This window comes from Haliotis rubra, unplaced genomic scaffold (genome assembly GCF_003918875.1).
Source record: "Haliotis rubra isolate DU_JTF1 unplaced genomic scaffold, ASM391887v1 Scf297, whole genome shotgun sequence".
NCBI lineage: Eukaryota > Metazoa > Mollusca > Gastropoda > Lepetellida > Haliotidae > Haliotis > Haliotis rubra.
In genome coordinates this window covers 241,470-266,110 of record NW_025766965.1, presented here as the reverse complement: position 1 = coordinate 266,110, position 24,641 = coordinate 241,470, and the positions used below count along the sequence as shown (strand labels likewise).

The 24,641-nt window shown below is 39.5% G+C and overlaps 1 protein-coding gene across 1 annotated transcript in view; it reads right to left on the bottom strand.

Annotated features, from left to right (window-relative positions):
- Positions 1–24,641, bottom strand: part of LOC124282259 (WD repeat-containing protein on Y chromosome-like) — a 58,163-nt gene that overhangs the window by 7,600 nt on the left and 25,922 nt on the right. Inside the window, 19 exon segments of the mRNA XM_046718208.1 lie at positions 2,461–2,633; positions 2,767–2,845; positions 3,659–3,829; positions 5,130–5,278; positions 5,908–5,956; positions 5,958–6,045; positions 7,790–7,876; positions 8,317–8,501; positions 9,276–9,428; positions 10,541–10,705; positions 11,750–12,013; positions 15,445–15,636; positions 16,772–16,960; positions 17,844–17,981; positions 19,090–19,136; positions 19,821–20,046; positions 20,742–20,804; positions 21,093–21,242; positions 22,619–22,865. Coding sequence (XP_046574164.1) covers positions 2,461–2,633; positions 2,767–2,845; positions 3,659–3,829; positions 5,130–5,278; positions 5,908–5,956; positions 5,958–6,045; positions 7,790–7,876; positions 8,317–8,501; positions 9,276–9,428; positions 10,541–10,705; positions 11,750–12,013; positions 15,445–15,636; positions 16,772–16,960; positions 17,844–17,981; positions 19,090–19,136; positions 19,821–20,046; positions 20,742–20,804; positions 21,093–21,242; positions 22,619–22,865 — 2,815 coding nt within the window.

The window sequence follows — 24,641 nt, the reverse complement described above, 5'->3', positions numbered from 1 at the left end:
AGATCTAAGTATAAGCTTTGTGAAGAGTGGAATTTGGATTGGAGTCAGACACATTTTAAATTACTGGAGATTAATTTCAGTGTAGATTTAGAAGAAATGGTAAACTTAAATTATAAAGAGAAATTTAAAAATATTGAAAAAGAAATGAAACAATGGTCAATTAGACATTTAACACCTATGGGTAGAAATACTATTTTGAAATCTTTACTACTACCTAAAATGAATCACTTGTTTGCCTCTTTACCTAACCCTCCAGACAAACAGCTAAATAGTTTTCAGAATGTTTTAACTTCATATGGTGAAGTAAGATAGATAGGGTCAAGAGAAGTGTCATGACACAACCACCTAAATATGGAGGAATTAAGGTACCTGATGTTAAATCAACTATATTATCACAAAAACTATCATGGATAAAAAGACTTTATAATAAGTCATATTGGGTCAAACATGCTGGAATATTTATCCCAGGAATAGATACCCTATGGTTGGCGGATTGTTTATATACGTACACTACTTTATTACCATACATTACAAATATTTTTTGGAGGGATGTTGTATCGGCATTGGGTTTGTACCTATCCAAATGCTATGATAAGATTACAAATATGTCAGACATAAAGACTCAATCATTATGGTACAACTCTAATATCTCTATTGGTGGCAAATGGGTTGAATATAGGCACTGGATAGGAAAGGGTATATGTTTTATTAAGGATATGTTCAATGAAAAGGGAGAAATCTATTCCTTTAACAAACGTGTAGAAACATATAATTTAGAAACAAATTTTATCCTATATCAAGGGCTCAAGTCAACAGGATCGAGATACATTAGAAGATGTTTGATTAATGATTACAAAGAAAGGATATATGATCCTACTCTCCCATTTAATGTATACAGCATAATCAATACACAAAAGGGTAGTAAAATGTTTTATCAGATTTTATTTGCTCCAGACTTCAGTACAGATGCACTGGAAAAATGTCAAAAGTGTTTGAATAGAATAATTGATAGATCAGAACAAGAAAATATTAATCTGATGTCTTATAGATGTACTGAGAGTGTGAATATGAGATGGTTCCAATTTAAAATAGTGAATAATATTTTAGCAACAAATAGCTTCTTGTATAAGATAGGAATATCTGAATCACACTTATGTACATTCTGTGGACAAGATTAAGAAACCATGGTACACCTGCTGTTTGAATGCTTTCATGTGAAAAAGATATGGAAGGAAGTAGAAAAATGGCTTAGAACTGTTTCAGAGGGTGAAATGAATTTTTCTCTAGAGAATATTATATTTGGATTTAAAGGCAAACACAATAATCCATTGAATGCTGTAATCTTGGTGGTTAAAGAAGCTCTCTATAGAAGAAGCAGAAAAAAGCAAACTCTGAATATTAGATATATTAAAAAAAGAAGTTATCAAATATTATGAAGCAACAAAATGATAGCTTTTTCAAATTGTAATTATGCCAACTTTTTTAGCTTTTGGTCCTCCTTCCATACATTATTTGCCAATAATTAAACTTTTATCAACAGATTTGTGTAACATGTAAACACTTTATATACATGCTTAGTTTGACCATTTTACATATTTGTGAACAGCATGATATTCGACAATGTGATCAAGGAAACACTACTTGTGTACTATGAGGCTACCTGTACTGTACTGTACTACTGAGGTAAAATCTGTAAACATGTAACACTGCATATACATGCTTAGTTTGACAATTTTAATATTTGGGAATAGCATGATATTTGACAATATCAAGGAAACACTACTTGTGTACTATGAGGCTACCTGTACTGTGGGTATAGCACTGAACTGTACTGGGTAAAATCTGTGAAACATGTAACACTCATATACATGCTTAGTTTGACCATTTTACATATTTGTGAATAGCATGATATGGGAAAATATGATCAAGGAAACACTGTACTTGTGTACTAGGAGGCTACCTGTACTGTACTGTACTACTGAGATAAAGTCTGTAAACATGTCATACTTCACGTACATGCTTAGTTTGACCATTTTGCATATTTGTGAACAGCATGATGTTAGAGGGAGTGACAAAGGAAACACTGTACTTGTGTACAATGAAACTATTTGTACTGTACTGTGTACTACCGAGGTAAAATCTGTAAACATGTAACACTTTCACATGCTTAGTTTTTGACCGTTTTTACATATTTGTGAACAGCATGTTATTTGACAATGAGATCAAAGAAACACTGTACTTGCATACTAAGAAGCTACCTGTACTGTACTACTGAGGTAAATTCTGTAAACATAATTCTATGAATAAAAAAACATGAAAAAAAATAAATAAAAAAATAAATTCTTGAAACATTAACTGCATTTGATTCATGGTATATATATATATTCTTGTGCTCTGTGTTTAGACTACAACATTTTGAATCCTGGGGCAGACAGACTCTCGAAGAAACTAGACACCTACTTCTAGTTTGGTCTTTGTTTCTGGTGTGTCGGTTTCATCTTGCTTATTCTCCTCAGCAGTTGTCTCCTCTTTGTCCTCTCCTATCTCCAACTGTTCCTCCTCATCGGTGTCCTCACGAGGTGTAGAGGTCGTTGAGGTTTTCTTGACCTCGCCTCCATCAGCATTGGCTTCATCTGTTAACATGCAGTCTGCATCAGTTGTGGTTCAATCATTTAGAAATCAATTCATTGTGGATGTATCCAAAACAAAAAAACCTGCTGGACGAATAAGCCTATCATCATTATCACAGATACATATTTTAATTACCTTTTTCTTCGTCCTCCATGTTGAACGGTGTCTTCGGATGGGCCCATGTGGAGGCATCATTCAGATTCCATGGGATTTTCTGTGAAGATAACAGACAATTCAAGAGTTACCTCCCTTTCATCAGAATTTCAATTGACGTCATGTCAATACATGGGCATATTTATAATTCTAGTTACAGGTCATTTTGTATGTGTTCATGTTACATGTAACTGGTAGTAAACATAACTGTGCTGTATGTTAAATAAATGCTTCGTCTGCAGCTACATACCCAACTTCCTTATACTGAGCAATGTGATGGGGATTCTCATGTCATACCATAAGATATGGGTGGGTAAAAATTAATCAAGGGTTCCCCAAATATAAGGGTGATATATAAGATAAGACACATATTTGGGGAGGGATATAAAAAATGGTCATGATATGCTGAGTGGTATTCCAGATGCCTCAGTATAGCATGCTCTCAATGCCATGAAACCTTCATCTGGAACATGGAGGTCAATATCTCATTGTTGCAATTTATTTTCGTCAGTTTATTTTTGCAAAGATTGACAAACACATAAGATATTTAGCCCTAACCTTATCAACACACATGGTCATGCATTTGATGTGTAATTTCCAGTCTAATTTAAGCTGATGAGACTTAAACTGATGCTGAGACAGGTTAAATGGTACGCAGGATACCTAGAGGGTTTTTGGGCGTGGGGTAGCCTAGTTGTAAAGGTGTTTGCTCATCACACCGAAGACTTGGGTTCTATTCCCCACATGGGTACAATGTGTCATTTCTGGTGTTGCTTGCTATGATATTGGTGGAATATAGTGACGTAAAACCTCACTCACTCACTCTCACTTACTGACTACAGGGTAATTCAAGCTTGAATAGCAAGTTCCCTACCTGACCAAATGTCCCAACGTAGTAGCCGTCAATCGTCCAGAGGCGGGCAGTCTTGTCGGTTGAGGCACTGAGGATGAAACCCCTGTTATCGTGTTCCAGGTACTCCACACTGACTACTGCTGCATCATGGGCCTTGAATGCTGCTTCCAGGGGCGGCGACGTCCTTACACGCTGCGAACATTAAATAAACGTCACGATATTTAACTAACAAACACCAGTCTGATTTTTCCTTACTATCTTTATCAAATATTAGGTGAACTGGTGCTGAGAAACAGTACTGACACGTCTTATGTCTGGCTTGACACAGTACTCACATGTCTCGGGTCTGGCTTGAGACAGTACTCACATGTCTTGTGTCTGGCTTGACATAGTTCTCACATGGCTTGGGTCTGGCTTGACACAGTACTCACATGTCTTGGGTCTGGCTTGACACAGTACTCACATGTCTAGTGTCTGGCTTGTCACAGTACTCACATGTCTAGTGTCTGGCTTGGATGGGGCGGTGGGCTAGCCTAGTGGTTAAAGCTTTGGCTCATCACGGCTTAGACCCGGTTCGAATCCCCACATGGGTACAATGTGTGAAGCCCATTTCTGGTGTTCCCCGCCGTGATGTTGCTGGAATATTGCTAAAAGCGGCGTAAAACCAAACTCAGTCAGTCTGGCTTGTCACAGTACTCACATGTCTTGGGTCTGGCTTGAGACAGTACTCACGTGTCTAGTGTCTGGCTTGACACAGTACTCACATGTCTTATGTCTGTCTGGCTTGACATAGTACTCACATGTCTAATGTCTGGCTTGACACGGTACTCACATGTCTTGGGTCTGGCTTGAGACAGTACTCACATGTCTTGGGTCTGGCTTGACATAGTACTCACATGTCTAGTGTCTGGCTTGAGACAGTACTCACATGTCTTGTGTCTGGCTTGACACAGTACTCACATGTCTAATGTCTGGCTTGACACAGTACTCACATGTCTAGTGTCTGGCTTGACACAGTACTCACATGTCTTGTGTCTGGCTTGAGACAGTACTCACATGTCTTGGGTCTGGCTTGACATAGTACTCACATGTCTAGGGTCTGGCTTGAGACAGTACTCACATGTCTTGTGTCTGGCTTGACACAGTACTCACATGTCTAATGTCTGGCTTGACACAGTACTCACATGTCTAGTGTCTGGCTTGACACAGTACTCACATGTCTAGTGTCTGGCTTGAGACAGTACTCACATGTCTTGTGTCTGGCTTGACATAGTTCTCACATGTCTTGGGTCATGTACTCACATCTTGGGTCTGGCTTGACACAGTACTCACATGTCTAGTGTCTGGCTTGACACAGTACTCACATGTCTAGTGTCTGGCTTGAGACAGTACTCACATGTGTAGTGTCTGGCTTGACACAATACTCACATGTCTATTGTCTGGCTTGACACAGTACTCACATGTTTTGGATCTGGCTTGAGACAGTACTCACATGTCTTGGGTCTGGCTTGACACAGTATTCAGATATGTCCCACACCTTGATGTTTCCAGCTGTATCACCTGTAATCAAGGCTGTGTTGTTGGGTTTAGAACACATGGCCAACACCGAGTCATCCATGCTGTCTGTTGCACTGAAGAAACCTGGAGAAGAAGAAGAGCATTTAAAGCTTTAGGTCCATCGTTGATTTGTGAGTGAGTGAGTGAGTTGAGTTTTACGCCGCACTCAGCAATATTCCAGCTATATGGTGGCGGTCTGTAAATAATCGAATCTGGACCAGGCAATCCAGTGATCAACAGCACAATTGGGAACTGATGACATGTGTCAACTAAGTCAGCGAGCCTGACCACCCGATCCCGGTAGTCGCCTCTTACAACAAGCATGGGTTACTGAAGGTTCATTCTAACCCGGATCTTCACAGGTTGGTTGATTTGTCCAATGGGGGCCTCCATAATGACAAAGAGCTATCAATCTATCACATATCTGTTTTATGTCTGATTAAACACCATTTCACTATTTTGTTGTAACTATATTTTTCAGTTGACCTGTCATGCTGTGGATTTTACACTAAAACCATGAACATCATGTAAGAAAATACACAAAAAAGAAAAGGTTTCATTTTGTTTAAAACATAACATGTTTATCTCATGGAGAGACCTGACAAAGTTGATATTCTCAAATGAAAAGGGTCTCCTTTGTCAGGTGATGAGCTGATACAAAAATGTTATAAGACAGACAAGACACATTAAAGCGTGAACAGTTGCAACTGCACCTAGCTCTGATCTCGTGGTGTAGATATTCCACCAGTGGAGAACACCCCCCTTCACTAGACACCACCATTGCACTCTCTGTGAACCTGGTGGCAGCCCGGTCTCGCAGGAACATCACCTTGTCAACAGGAACCGGCTCACTGTATGGACAAACAAGAATCTGGACTCAAGACTGGACATTATGTATGAAAGCAGGCAGATGAAGGGGGAAGCAGTTTAATACAGGATGATTTTGAACCCATGAATCAGATGAACTGTTTTTCTGTTTCGCAGAGCGCTCTGCAATATTCCACACATTTGATTCATATTGGCCTGAGAAAATGGAGGCAGAAATAGATGACCCCTGATATATTAATTTGAGCAACGATACACACCTGGCCATGAAAATTGCCTCATAAGGCAAGTACAGTAACGAGCAGAAAAAAATGCGACTTTTCACAGACGTAGTTTCAAAATATATTTACTGATAAATTCAGTTATATTTTTCATACATCCACTCTGGATACTGAAGTTTACATTTATGCAAGTCAATAGTCTGTTAGTCCACCATTTCTCTCGATGCACTGCTGAATATGGCGTCCCATGCTGTCAATCAAATTGTCTACGTAGTCCTGGGGTAGGCCCACCCATATTTGACTGATGAGAATAGACCACTCAACGACACTCTTCGGTTCCAACTTTTCTAATTTGTCTTCATAATCTGCCACACATTTTCAATTGGTTTCAGGTCTGGTGATGCCGCTGGAAATTTCTGTAAGGTCACGTGACTCGTTTCAAACCAGTTACAGGTGTGTCTTGACAGGTGTACAGGTGCATTGTCCTGTAAAAGGTTGAAAGGTATTCCACTCTGTCCTTTTTGGGATTCCACTATGCCTTCTTGTATAAGTTGACAGTACTTGTGTGAATCCATCCTTCCTGTAATAGTTAGCATAGCGTTACCCTGAGTTTGCCCATACCATCCCAAACCATTACACTGGGTGAGAAGTTCGGAACCATTTTGCAGCTACGTCCACCTCTTGACCACCTCTTTCTTGTGATCCTATAAAACTGAAACTTTGATTCGTCCGTAAAAATCACATTTGAAAAGTCTGTACCTTGCATTTCCCTGCACCACCCGAGCCTTTTCTCCATATATGCTGTTGTCATCAATGGAACTTTCTTCGGCACTCGCTTGACATATCCAGATAGCTTTAAAGATCTTCTGATTGTCCATTCTGATACCTTAGGGGTTCCTTGACTTGACGTCTTCACGGCAAGCTGTTTTGCAGACCAGTTTGGGTACGCCGCCGCGAGATGCGCGATACATCATCTGTCATTTGCTCCAAGAGTAGCACGACGTCCCAATCCAGCCTGTCGCTCTGTCCCTAACCCTGTCCCTAACCCTGCCCGATGCAGTCCCGTCAGTTTCACAAGTCTAGTTACGGATATAATACCTGCTTCATAATATGCCAAGAGTCGATTTCTGTTGTTTTGTAACGTCATGGCAAAGCTTTGGTATCATCTGCTAGCAACGAGGTCACATGATCAAGCCATCCCTGAACCCAAGGGAGATAATTCCATACCAACAAGGAAAGCTACTGGCGGCTAGAAACAATGTATTTCGGCTTTTTTGATAGTAGGATCGAGTCTACAGAATAAAGTTTTTTTGTCGCATTTTTTCTGCTCGTTACTATATAAGTCTATCAGGACCCTTTCTAATGTAGGCTCCCCACCACACACACACTATATATATATATAAATATATTTCATCAACCCAAGAATCTCAATGATGATATGATAGGCAACATTCTAACTATGTATTTGTTTTATGAGCTTGCTTGCATATATTGTTTGAAATATAAAACAATTATTAGCACACAGATACACATCAGCCACTTCATTTACCCTTTAGGAACTCTGTGTTTTTTCTTGTGTCTAGAATTGGGTCGTTCATTTTTCAAAGAAGCTGTTAAATCTTCTATTTTCCTATTTCTGCAAAGGAAATTCATGTAGATATTACAGACATGGACATGAGAGATTCATACAAAGAGAGAATCATCATACACTATACACTGAATAACTCAGCTTCCAGGCAGTTTGTCTGCACTATTAGCCACCATGTTCAAGGATCTTTAGAAAGTTGCACTGGCTTGACACAAAAGAATTTAAAATGTTGACACTTTCACAAATCTTTTTTGAGGGGTTGAGGGATATCTAACAAGATAAATTACTTACTTATTTTTTTTCACAGAGCTTTTGACATCTTTTATTGAAAATTCCAGGAATATGGGAATTCTTTGTATCTTTTATATACATTACATATCAATTTCTAAATGAATCAAAATATTCAGTAGATGTAAAACATGAAAGATTTATCAACAAAGATTGCAGAAAATATCAAAACATGTTAATCCCAGATAAATGTTACTCACAAGTTTGTTTGCTGTCCTTTTCGTAATCTTATAAACATTTTTTCTGTTTCCAAATCCCATATAATTATTTCTCCATCAAACCCTGCTGTGGCAACAAAGTTTGGTGGGCAGAAGTCGATGGAGAGAATGTCATCCTTGTGGAGTTGTCCTCCTTTCCAGTCTTGGTTGGCAGTGATGTACATGTTCTGGAATACCAAAATACCATTGTAGGTTCCGATTCTGTAGTGACAGCTTTGTTTGTCTGGTAGTTAATGTCTGTCTCAGCAATATTCCAGCGATGTGACAGCAGCCATATATACATATATAATTTGGTCTGGACTAGACAAACCAGTGATTGGTATTACCGTCAGGTTGCCCAGCCATTGACCCTGACCTTCACATCTATACAGGCAGTTATCACACTCATAGGTTTGTAGGGAGCAATTCTAAACCGGAAACCCAAAGGGATTTCATGCAGGTCATATCATGATATTGCTTAGTAAAGGTGACTTATAAGGTACTGCTGTCAACTGCAAAGAAATAATGGTTACAACTTTTTCAGGGGTACAGTGCTCCAGAGAAGCCCAGTATTTAATACTCAAAATATAAGCACAATAAACAAATTGTTTTTATTTTTTGCACAAAATTCTGCATATAATATTTAGACAAAAACAAACACTATGTTGCTCTTTCAGCCTTCTTGTAGATCTTGGTATATCTTTACTTACTGATTGAATACTGACATCATGTATCCTGGACCTATATTACCATGACAGTGCACACAAGTGTTACCTCTCACGTAATGTTGATCGGGTGGTGGGGTAGCCTAGTGGTTAAAGCATTCACTTGTCACACTAAAGACTCCGCACATGGGTACAATGTGTGAATTTCTGGTGTTCCCCGCCGTGATATTTCTGGAATATTGCTGTAAGCGGTGTAAAACTAAACTCACTCACTTATTGATGGTGCTATCTACTCACGTCCTGGTCAGAGTCATCGTAGATGGTCAGCAGTCTGCTCCAGCCCACTGACAGGATGATCTTCTTGTCCCGGACTGGCAGGATCCCGGTGACCTCGGCCTCTGCTGCAGCCTCCAGCTTGTGCAGGTTGTGACCATTCTGGAAGTTCCATACCTACAACATTGCATAGCATGTGAGGAAAAGAGGAACTTGTCAGGCCTCTTACTTTGGTGAAAGCCATGAACTGGGGTATGGTGCTGGCAAACCTTGAAACATACTCAGAACAAACCAGGGTTTGAACCCATGATCACCATATTGAATACTGCCTAAGGAAAGCAACTCTGCAAGCCCTAGGTGCCTACAATGCTCATGTCATGTAATAGGATGTACTGTAAATATACTTTTTTTCGCTTGGTGCAAATTTCGCGGAATTGACAGTTTAGACTACATCGCGCGGTCAATTATTCGTGCAATCAGTAATTGCGGGAACTACCAGCTGTCTCTTAGGCCGCCACTAATAGCAATGAAAACAACCAGAGTGGCTTAACCTGTCAGGTGGCGTGTATTGCTTACTCACAGGAAATCCCTACCTGCGCGATATATACAGTAATACGTTTACTCGCCGAAGTATTAAGTACTTAGGAAGTGAGATACAGTATCATGATGCAAATATAAAGAGATGAAAAACACATCAGTCTTATGTTCTGAATTCTGACGATCTAACGATGGCATTGCAATGGCATTTCAATGAGACAAATTGACAACACGTTCTGAAGTTACTGATTTCTACTTAAAGGACTGTATTCAGAATATTTAACTTTTCATGAAATTGGAATTAAGTTGTAAATTACAACTGATGGGATGTAAGCAAGAATATATTCATCTTTGGAGTGAATGTTGAAACACTGCTACCCAGGTCAAGGGATCAGTGTGCACTCAATATTCAAATTCAGCCCTGGGGAGTATACTATCCAACGTATCCAGGCTACCTTGTCAGGTGCGAGAAGGTTAAAAGTCTCATTACCATCTCATTCAACAGAACGCTCATGCTCATAGAGGCGACTACCGAGATCGGGTGGTCATGCTCGCTGACTTGGTTGACACATGTCATCGTATCCCATTTGCGTAGATCGATGCTCATGATGTTGATCACTGGATTGTGTGGTTCAGACTTGATTACATTCAGACTGCTGCCATATAGCCTTAAAATTGCTGAGTGCGGCGTTAACCAACAAAAAAAAAACCCAAACAAAACCATAAGAAAGTAGCCTGTGTACAACACCCACCTTGATGGTACCATTCCTGGCGCCAGTCATGAGTCTCCTGTACGTCTCATCAAACACCATGCAGGTAATCTCCTCGTCTCCGTGGGCGTTGGAGAACACGATGGACTTCCTGCCACTCTCGATGTCCCAGACAGCTATACAGGAGGAGTCACATCCAGTCACGACCTGTCACATCACACAGAACATGCACATACTCAGTATCAGCAATTAGAAGAAGACATATTACAATTACATTTCCACCACTTGTCACTTGTCAGAGAACATGTGAAGATCCGGGTTAAAATTGATCTTCAGTAACCCATGCTTGTGGTAAGAGGCGACTAACGGGATCGGATGGTCGAAACATGTCATCGGTTCCCAATTGCATAGATCAATGCTCATCCTGTTGATCACTGGATTGTCTGGTCCAGACTCGATTATTTACAGACTGCCACCATATAGCTGGAATATTGCTGAGTGCAGAGTAAAACTAAACTCACTCACTCACTTGTCAGAGGGGTACACAAAGTATATGATCTAGACTACCAGTTGTCACAATTCCAATTTTATGGAAGTTGAGTTGGTTCGATAGCTGACATTGTGTCCTATTGATTAGGTGCCTGACTGAAGGGTGTGGGTTCGAATCCCAGATGGGACTCAACACCTAAAAGTACTAGAATCTGTACTTTACTGTTGTACGAAGGCTCTTAAATAATATTTGTACCAGATAGAAATATCAGATAACTAATCAAATACACATACTCTCAAATGGCTGAACTCTTTAAAATATGTTTAACACACTTACACAATTTAGACTTAAAGCAGGGTCAGATTAAAAAAAGAGGCCAAAATGTTTGAAAAAGGCTGATAAATATTTGCACTAAAGTTCTTAGAAACCAGCTTCAGTCAAAGACCTGCTCAGGTGCAGCTATTACAAAAATGCACATTTAACCATCACTCATGCATTTAGAGCATGTTTAAGTGTTGCCATGAACACAGAATAGGACTAACATAAATCACCATATCTGACATATCTGAATAATATTTATACAAGCTCCATCTTTTAAAGTATGCAAATATTGGGCCAAAGGCACTGTGGCACTACATATGTACCTGATTAATGCAGATGTCATTGAGTCTTCAATATAAAAATTAAATTATGTCTGACATCGTCAGCTGGTGTATTCAACAGCAAAAATTTCATTGACCCACATGTAAGTGCACATGTACCTGTTTGAAGAAGTGGTTGTAGATGGCGCAGCACAACTGCGTATCGTGTGTGGTGGGCATTACGCTCTGTGGTGCCGCCACTTGCCCTAGTTTCAGCATGCCAATGTAGTCGTTGCTGGTAACAAGGACAGCACTGTGTGGTGCCCCCTGGAGGTGGAGGGGGAACTGACCATGTTCTGGCATCCGTCCATGGATGCTGCTGGGGAACTTGAGCTGCACCGTCTGAAGACAGGAATGTTCTCGGATGTCCCACACCTTAATCACCTGTTGGAGGAAACATGCACTTTGTATTGTGATATCCAACACCTATATCACCTACTGGAGAAAACGTGCACTTGTAAAGTGATATCCAACACCATTATCACCTACTGGAGAAAACATGGACTTTGTGATGTGATATCTCACACACTTTTATCACCTATTGTAGAAAACATGCACTTTGTATTGTGATATCCAACACTTATATTACCTATTGGAGAAAACATGCACTTTGTAAAGTGATATCCAACACCATTATCACCTACTGGAGAAAATATGCACTTATAAGGTGATATCCAACACTTATATTACCTATTGGAGAAAACATGCACTTTGTAAAGTGATATCCCACACTTTTATCACCTACTGGAGTAAACATGCACTTTGTGAAGGGATATCTCACACACTTTTATCACATATTGTAGAAAACATACACTTTGTATTGTGATATCCAACACTTACATTACCTATTGGGGAAAACAAACACTTTGTGAAGAGATATCTCACACACTTTTATCACCTACAGGAGAAAACATGCACTTGTAAACGGATATGCAACACCTATATTACCTATTGGAGAAAATGTGCACTTTGTAAAGTGATACCCAACACCTTTATCACCTACTGGAGTAAACATGCACTTTGTAAAGTGATATCCCACACCTCTATCACCCATAGGAGAAAACATACACTTATAAGGTCATATCCAACACTTATATTACCTATTGGAGAAAACATGCACTTTGTAAAGTGATATCCAACACCTTTATCCCCTACTGGAGAAAACATGCACTTGTAAAGTGATATCCAACACCTATATTACCTATTGGAGAAACTATGCACTTTGTATAGTGATATCCCACATTTTTATCACCTATTCGAGTAAACATGTACTTGTACGGTGATATCCAAGACCTTTATCCCCTACAGGAGAAATAATGCACTTTGTAAAGTGATATCCCTCGTCTTCATCACCCATTGGAGAAAACATGCACTTGTAAGGTGATATCCCACACCTTTATCACCTATAGGAGAAAACATCCTCTCGTAAAGTGATATCCCACCATGCTATCACCTAGCAGAGAAAACATGCACCTATAGTAAAATAAATACAGCTCAAAAGCCATTGATTTATAAAACAAAACAGATCTTAATGCCATAGTCACTCTAATAAGCATGCACCTGCCACAAAATGAAAATGATACCATACTCACTTGTCAGCCAACTGCCTCACTACAACCTAGACGTGTTCACACTACCCAAACAATGGCAGCTGTATCTGTCTTGATTCAGACAACTAATATAGGCTGCTCAGGTAATCTGACTGCAGCTCTATATCAGTAAGTTGTCTCACAAGACTGTTTACATGTCTGTATCAGATTTTGTCATGGTGATATGAAATATGACGAGATGAACGAGACAAAACAAATATGACAGGTCACCTTGACCTTGGACATGACACACACGACACAAAAAGTAGTCACCATAGTTGAGCGAGTGAGTGAGTGAGTGAGTTAGTGAGTGAGTATGGTTTAACACCGATTTTAGATCTATTCTATGGCTGGGGACACCAAAAATGGGCTTCACACATTATACTCGGGTCTTTATTGAGACTAGCAAACACTTTAACCACTCGGCTACCCCGTTGTCACCACGATATTTCAAACAACGGACACAACCACAGGACATCACATTACCAGGATTTGAGAAAGTGGAAGTCGTGGTGGCTGAGCAGGTTAGGCGACTGACTCTGTGTGCTGGCAATTAGGTGCCTGACTCTGAGGTTGTGGGTTCGAATCCCGGATGGGACTCAACCCAACAAAAGTACTAGAATCTGTACTTTACTAAGAAAGTGTAATCCCAAATATAACATATGTTAGGATTTGAGAAGTTGTACACTAAAAGTGCCATGTTATATCTCTTGCAGCAGTTTGCATTTTTCTTAGAAAACATTTGTCATTGACTGATTCTTAATCTTCACTACATACCAAACTGTCTCTTAAATAACAAAAGCATGACAACTGTTGGTCTACATCTCATCCACTGCACTATGACGTCACTGGACGTTCATTTGAGATGATCATATTTCATTCATGTTGGACTGATACATAATTGATAATATTTTGAGTTTAAGGTCTTTCATTACTTGGTTTACAAGCTCGTATGTAGTGATGTATGTTTGACCTGTGATTCCAATAATCTCTGCATAATGTGCAATATCCAATCAATCCTAATTAACAAGTATATCTCACAATGAAGGTACAAGCTAATCATTGTATACACCTTTCTCACAATATACTAAGGTCTTTTCATTTGACTGCATTGAGGACAAGATGCCAATATCCAATCAAACCTAATTAACAAGCACATCTTACACTGAAGGTGCTGGCTAATTACTATATACATATTGATTCCAAGGTCTTCTTGCTGGTATGCTTTGAAGTGTGATTGGTCTGCGATTGTAATAAATTTAGCACAATGAGCCCATATCCAATGAAGCCCAATCAAGCACATCTTACATTGAAGTTGCAAGCTGAATAATGTTATATCTACATTTCATGCTATGACTATCAGATTTTACTACAGAAAACACACACAACTGACCGTGAAGACTGTCTAGATGAAGTTCGAAGCAATTATAGCTGTTCAAAACAGTGGGAAAGGTGTTGCTTGTCTCGAATAAAAAAAAACAGGAAAATGTTGTCCAGGTCTCCATGAGTTTGACACAAGAAGGTTCAAATGTAACTATAACCCTCAAAATGTTACAAATATTATTTTCTTGAAATTTCAGGGATCTATTGTCACACAGTATTGTAAACTAATGGCCTAATGGTTGACAAACATGACATTCTGTCAGTGTATCAGATTTCAGATTTGATTCAAAGAGAATACCATTGCCATATGAGACATACATATTTAATACATTTGAGAAGAGATTAAAAATATTAGAAAAGATATGTTGTAAAAATGCACCATCCTATGTTAATTCATGATGGTTAAAAAGACAGTCTCTCCTTTCTGGCTGCAATATGTGATATCGTGAGCCAGTTGGCAAGCAGTGCATGATTGCTTACCAGCTGCTTGTTTCAAGGACCATTGGTTATTATTCTGCTAATTCCCTTAAAACAATTGGGTAAGTTATGGGAGGATCCAGGAAGTTTCAAAGGGGGAACATTAACTTCAATGTGGTCCTTAGTCAATTTCAAAAGGGGGGTGTTTGAAACCACCACCCCACCCCACCCTTCCTGGATCCGCCAATGTAAGTGGTGCCACAGCTTGCAGAGAACATGGTAGAATAGGAAAGAAACGAATCACAGTACATAAATGAGACAAACATACAAATATATTGCTTGTATTGAACGGAACAGTAGTTCATATCACGTATGACAAAACCTGAAGTGTTTTTGAGCTATCATCACTACTATGTCAATACAAACCGCATCCTTGGAATAGCTGAACACTTGTCGGAACCCTTCATGAATAGCAATACCGATGACGCCAGTAGCATGGCCGACAAGGACTGTGATTGGTTTACTTGTCACATACGGGTTCCATAGACGGATGTAGTGGTCGGAGCTGCCAGTTGCCAGGATGTTGATGTTCTTGTTGTAGTCAAAACACTCAACACCCTGCAGGTACAAAATAGGAAACCATTCATTTGTATATATCCTATATATCAGCAATCATTCATTAAGATTAAATGTCCTTGACCTTACAAAAACAAAGGGTGAAATTTCCTTTTAGGGTAGGACTATTAGGTGGTAGTAGGTAGGAGATTTTTTCCATAAAGTAAACACAATCTGAAAGGGTAGGACATTGATATGTTAAGACTAGTTCTGTGGATAGCAATCGTCCAGCAAAATCACATACATCAGAATTGGGCGGGTGATCTTGGTCCTTGGCATTGGCAACAGGATGACAAGGTCTATGGTATACAAAGTGTTTCTTTGGAGTGTGACCCCAGGGAGTGAACAGCTTTAGTAGGTGAAACACATCATTGTCTTGGGACATATTCATATTCACAATCTATCCCAAGAACCTGAGGTTAGTCTAAGATGCTCTGCTAAAAGATCAAAGGACAGACAGTACTTTATCAGTAATTTTTTGTCTTATGTCACACTGTATTGGCATCACTACACCATTCTCGTCTGGCCCCTGGTAATGAAACGTACCTTGGTTACCAACATCACAGTGCATGTCAGTTGTCTTCAGTCTCTTACAGTAAACTACTCCGTAGCACCCCGTTTCTTGGTTTGCAGTTGCTTAGCTTAACTCTGCTACCATCACTGGAGGAAACATTATGTTTAACTTTTTTTCGACGGATAAATGTCTCAACTCGAATCATAATTAAACAGCGACACGGCAATGTTCGCTGACTAAGCCTATGTCTACAGACCCACAATGCATCAGTGGAATGTTGCGTGATAAGTCAACTTCATCTGGAGTTACTGTTCTAAACTTATGTTGGTAGTAGAAGTGCGATGTTCACATTGCCCAATTTGGTTTACAATAATCACAGACGCAACTAAAATAATATAGACAAGATATTTAACCCGAATGTAAACTGTCTTCAAACTGTTTATCATTTGTTTTCGCAGAAACGTAGGGAAGCAGACACGTCACTGAAAGAGCCCTGAACGAGGATTGTTCATTTAGGTCACTGACACCATTGCTTTCTGCCTAGATTAATTCCTGTGCATATTAAATTGTACTTTATTACACTATACATAGGGGTAGAGCGAACTGTATTTCTTAAGCACATACCTTATCTACTCGGAAGACATAAGACCGCTTCAGGCTTTGGACATCAGAGATGACCACAGACTTGCGTTCACTGTCGCAAGAAGAGATGATTGAGTCGCTGTCTGGCAGGAAGCGGATCTGTCGGATGATCCCTGGGTGGATGTTGGGCAGCATAGAATACTGGACATACTTGGTGTGAAGATGAAGGTCCTGGAAGAAGGGCAATGGGTGTAAATATGATGTATTTGGTGTGGTGGTGATACAAGGGGATGGGCAGTGGGTGAGAATGGGATGTACTTGGAGGTCATGCAAGAGGGAGGGCAATGGGTGAGAATGGGATGTACTTGGAGGTCCTGCAAGAGGGTGAGAATGGGATGTACTTGAAGGTCCTGCAAGAGGGAGGGCAATGGGTGAGAATGGGATGTACTTGAAGGTCCTGCAAAGAGGGAGGGCAATGGGCAAGAACATGACATACTGGATGGGGTTGTGGAGGTCCTGTAGGAGGGAGGTCAATGGGTGAGAATATGATGTATTTGGTGTGATGGTGATGCAGGGGGAAAGGCTATTGGTGAGAACGTCATGTACTTGGAGGTCCTGCAAGAGGGAGGGCAATGGGCAAGAACATGACATACTGGGTGGGGTGGTGGAGGTCCCATAGAGGGAAGGCAATGGGGTGAGAACTGAACATACTTGGTGTGGAGGTATAGATCCTGCAGGTGTGAGGGCAATGGGTGAGAACAGGATGTATTTGATGTTGTGGTCGAGGTCCTGCAGGAGGGAGCTCACCATGAATTCTAACCACCTTAATACATGTGAGGGAGTGAAAATGGCTTATAGCAATATTCCAGCTGGCTACACCAGATATGGGATTCACACACTGGACCCATCAAATCCAGGTCTTTAGATACCCCACCATCCGTATGACATGTATCTTGCTATCTAGGGAATACAGTCTCTACTGAGGACATTTCCCATTCGGTTATGAAGGGGTTGCATATGTGCATCAGAAGACAGCATGTGAAGGATGTATGCAAGCAATTCATTTCAAAGTTTTTACTTCCATGTTTCAATACACAACGAACCATCTGTTTACCTGCATGAATATCTTCTGTACTCCTCCCTCGCTCTGGAATGGCATCTCAAACAGCTGTGTGATGGGTTTGTTGAAGTAGAGGAGGCCGATGTTCCCAGAGTCCAAGCCAAACGCCAGTAGGGACCGATTGTTGGTGTTCTGGTGACATGAGTGTACATCATTATGAGAGAGGCTGGACCTCCGGCACAATGCACACTAGTGTTGGGAATTGGTTAAAATCTCATAATTGATGATTGGTTTATTACAACCGATCAATCATCGAAAAAAATTGGTTAGCGTCTTTAACGAAATTTGTTAATGCACATAAAAATAAGGAAAAAACATGTAGTTCTTTTGGCAAAATTTCACATCTTTAAAGGATGACTAGTATGTCAGGAACATAAATGTCTTGAAGTCTTTAAGATAATTCAATCATGACTTGAAACAAACTTGTAGTGCTTATGAAATGTAACTGACAAAACCAACCTTCTGAAAAATATTGTTTATGAAAACAAGTCTTCCAGAATTGGTTGTGTTCGATTATGAGAAAACATGATCGATTGCTTGGTCGTTTAGTCACTGCGACCAATCTTCGATTATTTCAATTAATCGGACCACCACTAATGCACACTGCTTGAAGATCAAAGCAGAATATTGATAACGTCTTCCATTTATATTATTGGTTGGTTTACATACTGTTACCCGGTATTTGGTTGAAATATAATTCAAATGTTAACAAATTAAAAACTTTAATTATCTTTGCGGCTCAGAAAGAAGTCAGGTTTTCAGGATAAAAAGAATAATGATCTTTCACATTTGTCATTTTGGTGACAGGCTGTGTGATAGACACACTGCTGAAACTGTATCTACAGGACTAAACAAAAGCGACAGGAGCATTTCAATAATGATAGGAAAACATGAACTACTTGAGAATACAGGACAATGTTTTTGCATCCCTCTCAGTTAGTATAAGAATTATCAGGTTCACTGTGGTTTTCAGTGTTCAAAATCCAGGAGACAAACATTTCATCCTTTGTCAAAAAACAGATATAAAATCTCTTATGTGCAGAATTTGAAAACCTTTGTTCTCTGAATACGAAATTACTGCATATATTTGATACAAACAAATAAGGTCTTAAGTCCTGATCAAAAGCCTCCTTTCAATGACAGTCTGCGGATATAGCTTCTAGCTTGAGATAATGCATGGTTCAAATCAATTAAGTAAGCTAGTAAGTGAAACGTGTTCCTGTCTATGAAGGTGTCTTACCTTTTGGTTATACCAGTAGTGAAAACAGTAGGGGACATCGGTCATGGCTGTAACAGACACACATAGGTACAAGTGTCAGAAGAATGTTACTGTCAATTTACTGACGTGCTGGGGGTAATTGGGAGAAACTGTATCAAGTCTGTCTGAGGGAATGCATTCTAAGACTCTTTACTACTCAAGAAATGATTACACAATGCCATTTAGAAAGTGGTCAAATGTAACATATGTTATATTTGGGATTACACTTTCTTAGTAAAGTACAAATTCTAGTATTTTATTTTTGGGGTTGAGTCCCATCCGGGATTTGAACCCACACCCTCAGAGTCAGGCACCTAATCACTAATAGTGGAAGTCACAGTGGCTGAGTGGGTTAGGCGACTGACTTTGTGTGCTGGCGATTAGGTGCCTGACTCTGAGGGTGTGGGTTCGAATCACGGATGGGACTCAACCCAAAAAGTAAAGTACTAGAATTTGTACTTTACTAAGAAAGTGCAATCCTAAATATAACATATGTTACTCAAGAAAGTAAACAACCAAGTTAAATCAGCAGGGTTGTCCTCATCATAATCATGTGTCCAGCACCATACCGCACATCACTAACTCACTACTGCAGTCTTGAGGGCAAATATTTGAAACATGATGCAACAATACGGTAAACTCCCTTCTCATGCTGGCATGTGTATATTTGAGGGTGTAACAGCTAATATCACAAATTTGTGGCAAGTACCTACCAAACAGCTGGAATTCTTCAAAATACTGGGCAGTCGAAACATCATAGAAGCGTATGTCCCGACTGGTAGATCCAATGGCAATCTTATGACAGTTGGGCATGTAGACGACATCAGTGATCCACATCTTGAACCGACGCTTCTGACCTACTGTCTCTGTGGATTCGTCCTCGATGACGTAATTCCTCTCATAGGACATATTGGAGTTCCACACACTCATGCCTCCTTCCTGCAGAAGATGAAGTTTCCAGCCTCATAATGTATCAGAGGTTCTTAGTGCCAGGAGGTTTAAGTTGCTAAAAATTGCTGCACAGAGTTGTATCCCTTATTATGATCAAAGGTTTAAATCCCAGATTCACCCTGATTGTGTTTAAAGGTTTTTCAGTACCAAATATATATGTACTTCAGGTAAAAACTATGGCCTTCCTTTAGAAAACATACTGTGAGATAACTGAAATGCTGTTCAAAGCAGCGTTAAACTCAACTCACTCACTGACTCATTCACCGACTGACTGATTCACTCACTACCCTCAATGGCTGACTGACTGACTGACTCACTCACTCACTCAATGGCTGACTCACTGAATCACGCAAAAATAATTCAAATCTAAAGATGGTATAAGCTGAGATATTTTTATGCAGAATTTCTGCTTGGCGTAGATTACCATCACTGTCATTCAAATCATTGAATCATTTCACTGGCTCTCAGAGTAATCACCTTCTGCTTTATTCATTCCAACAGAACAGCTGGACAGTACCAAGATAATGAAAGGGTTGTTATTGAAAAAATATGTTTTAAATCAGGTTTCCTTTATGTGCAAAGAATGACATTAAAAATATTCACATTATAAAACAAACAAAAACTTATAAAACTTTAAGCAAGAAACATTCACTCAGATTCAATCATCTGACGATTGCACATACCTTACTTATTGTTAAATAACGGGTAGGGTTTTCAACAGATATGATCTTGGTTGTAGTCTCTTGCTGCAAATAAAGTTATCTTGTGATGAAAAGATAAAAACAGCAACTTGTTGGAATTAGATGTATCTTATACTGACTGCAATAGACAGCATCTTTGATTCTACTAAAGCATTCTCTTTGAAGTTACTGATAGGACAGGTTAATAATGTGACGTAACGACCAAGATGGATACTGTGATGTCACAACCCAAACAAAGCTAAGGTCCCAGGTATTTATCACAACAGAACAGAAATGGGGATATCCCATATTCTGAATAATTTACAGGCTGCAATCAATGTATGATGTTCTCACCCTGTTGTGTACTGCATGTCTGATCTTGGGCTCCACGAGGAAGGGGATTTCCTTCTTGGTCCGCAGGTAGTCATTCTCTCGGTACAGCAGCAGGAGGTAGGTGCAGAACTCATCCCAGTCCACGTATCCATCACACGACGTCGTGTCCAGCTGAACACGAACAATAACCACAGGTCTATAGTGGGGATGTTTGATTGGAGGCATTTTCACTACTGAAATTGTAGTACCACCTCTCCAATACACTACTCCAATTTTAGTCTTTTATCTTTGTAGTACCACTTCTCCAATACACTACTCCACTTTTATAGTCTTTTATCTTTGTAGTACCACCTCTCCAATACACTTCTCCACTTTTATAGTCTTTTATCTTTGTAGTACCACCTCTCCAATACACTACTCCAATTTTATAGTATTTTATCTTTGTAGTACCACCTCTCCAATACACTTCTCCACTTTTATAGTATTTTATCTTTGTAGTACCACCTCTCCGATACACTACTCCACTTTAATAGTCTTTTATCTTTGAATGATACACAACTAAATCACGTCAGATACAGTAACCTATGAATATAGAGAACTCAAATTTAGTTTGTTGTAAACGTAGTTCATTATAAGTTGTAACAGGGATAGTTCCTGTGTCCTATATGCAAAATTGACAATGGACGTTATAAGTATTTAGACTAAAAATACACACCAAGTGGCTGGGACATGAAACAATACAATAACAGATTATAATAATATTTATGTCAATCAGTTAGTTCTAAGTGTCCCAGGGACCCTCAAATACAGGTCTTTATAACACAGCAGGGACAAGAAGAGATTTAATGTATATATTTAAATAGAATTACATATCAGATTATCCCTATCGAAAGTTGAGTTAGTGCAAAAGTATGATGAGTACATGCATGTTCTTATGATGTAGATAATTCCAATTCTTGCATTATTTTACTTTGTTTAATACATGTAAGCAGGCCTAAGGGACAGACTATTTAATATTCTTGTGGAAGAGAAATTTCAAATGAAAGTATTGGAAATGTTGGGCTAAGGACTGAGGCATTGTACAAAAGAATGAATTTGTTCCATGGACATGCTGGATGTCCTGAAGGTGAGGTGAAGTGAAATGGGGTTTAACATCTTACTTAAGAATATTCCGCTCATATGACAACATGCATGATGTGTGTGTATGTGTGGCTGCTTGTACCAGCCAAGACTTGAGCTGGTTTTATGGTGCTAGCTCACTGAGATACCATGCCGTAGTTAAGCATGAACACCACACTCAGACACATTATACTGACTCCGAGCCAACCAGTCCTTGTTGTACCAATTAATGTCAAGCGCCAGGCTGGGACTAACAGTTACCATATTTTAACGTCTTTTGGTATGACGCAACTGGGGAAGATGCCCTGAACATGAGTAATGAAGAAGAAAATTGTCTGGTGCCTCCTTTCAGATGTTTTGAAGCAATACCTTTGTTCCTAACAAATTTCAAGACTGTCACTCTGTCTCAGTCCATACAAAACACTCACCTTGGTGAAGAGCCTCTCCAAGTAGTCATCGTATTCATTGGTCTCCAGCACCTTGGATATGGTGTTCTTGAACTCCTCCACATTCATACACCCTGGGGTCCTCTTGAAGACCTTGGCAGGGAAGTAGCCGGTCTCCTCGTGGATGAGGATGTCCTCGGGGTCGTGGATCTCAAACTCGTGCAGCAGCTGCTCCAGATGCTGAAGCTTGATGTGTTCCTCCAGTCGGACATTCTCAGCTTTGTTGAAACTGCAATGGACAATCGATGAAATGTTAGTTAAAGGTCACATACCACGCAAAACAACACAACTTTGCAGATTTTGATACCTTTTGGTATGGACTTACAGTAACAAATTATAAAAAATGCAAATTCAACTTATAAAGTTGAAAAATAACGCGATGAAACCCCCCCACACGAAATCGTAGTTCAAACAATTCACTAATTTCACCCCAGCACTGGGGTGAAAAGTGGTTTCAACAGCTGTGCTGCGCTGCGCCCATAGCGCTTGCACAGTGATTAGGTTTGCGCAGCTTGAACCATGAAGGTGACTCGTAAAACCCACAGCAAGTGATGCGTGCAAGGATTATTGCTGTGGTCGAAGTTGGAGAACAAAAGATGTTTCTTGTGATTACAAGCATCTTGGGTCTGCAGTAATAAAAATACACTGGTCCCATACTTGGTTGCAGATTTGCAAACCAAGTTTTCAAGAAAGTGTAGCATTAGAAATACTAATTTCATTGTTAAAAATTGCTCAGCTTGAAAACTGAAGTATTTTAATACATGTCTATGGAAACAGAGAAAAATATGTTGATTGTGATAAGCAGTCTCTGTCAGACAAAACTCAATGTCTGTTTTATAGACACCTATGTGTCTGCCTGATTGTCTGCTAATGACAACATTCAATACACAACTTGATCACTGATCACATGCAATTTGAACTTAATACCTATCAGGCTATACACCATAAACAATTTGATTTTTTGGTTGCATGTGACCTTTAAGTAAATCAATGATATTTTTTACAGATATTATTTGACTAACTTTTGTGTAACAGTCAGTTAAATGGCCTATAGTAGCTCCCCGGTAATTCAGTCTTGAGTTGACAATGGTTTTTGCTACCTGCATGGTATGATATCTTTATGTCAACACAGAACCCTGCTTGATAATCATTCTGATCAAGGGAGGTAATCCTGATTAATCCTCAAGTCAACAGCCACTATATCGGGTGAACAACATGACACTGTCAGTAGAATCAGCTGTTAAGTATTGCTAAATCCACTTGTACAATAAAATAAGGAAATCCCCTGATGTATACACACAACCCTTTTTCACATAAAGTGTAGTTGTTTAATTTTGCCCACATACTCACATATAATACAATGTTTAATACACCAGTAATCAATTGTACACTGGTACATTTGCATATCAGTATGTCAGTGACCCTTGCCCTGATTGTTGACAAGATACAAATGTGATATGTCAGGACTTTCTGACTACAAAGTATGACTGATATAGAACAGTTTGGTAAATTTACTGTGTTGTGTACTCTAATATGATTGTTAGTGAGGAACCTGACTTTCTTGAGAGTAATGTGCACCCAAGCATAATGCACATCTTACTCTAGAGGATGCAGAGTTTAAAAAATACAAAATTCAATTTTTTTTAACTGCAGTACAAACAACATTATTTGCCTTCAGAGAAATAAAGTGAATGAACAGGTGATCAAACTTGATCAATGTAAATGTGAAATTTGACATAAAACATCATATTTACAGAACAGAGTTGTCCACATAATATTTCCAGCATTACAAACTCACGGTAATGTCTTTGCACTGGGGAAATGGGGCAGTGGGGTAGCCAAGTGGTTAAAGCATTGGTTCGTCATCCTGAAGGCCCAGGTTCGATTCCCCACATGGGTACAATGAGTGAAGCCCATTTCTGGTGTACCCCGCCGTGATATTGCTGGAATATTGGTACATAGGGCATAAAACCCAACTCACCCACCCATTAGGGAAATCACCTCA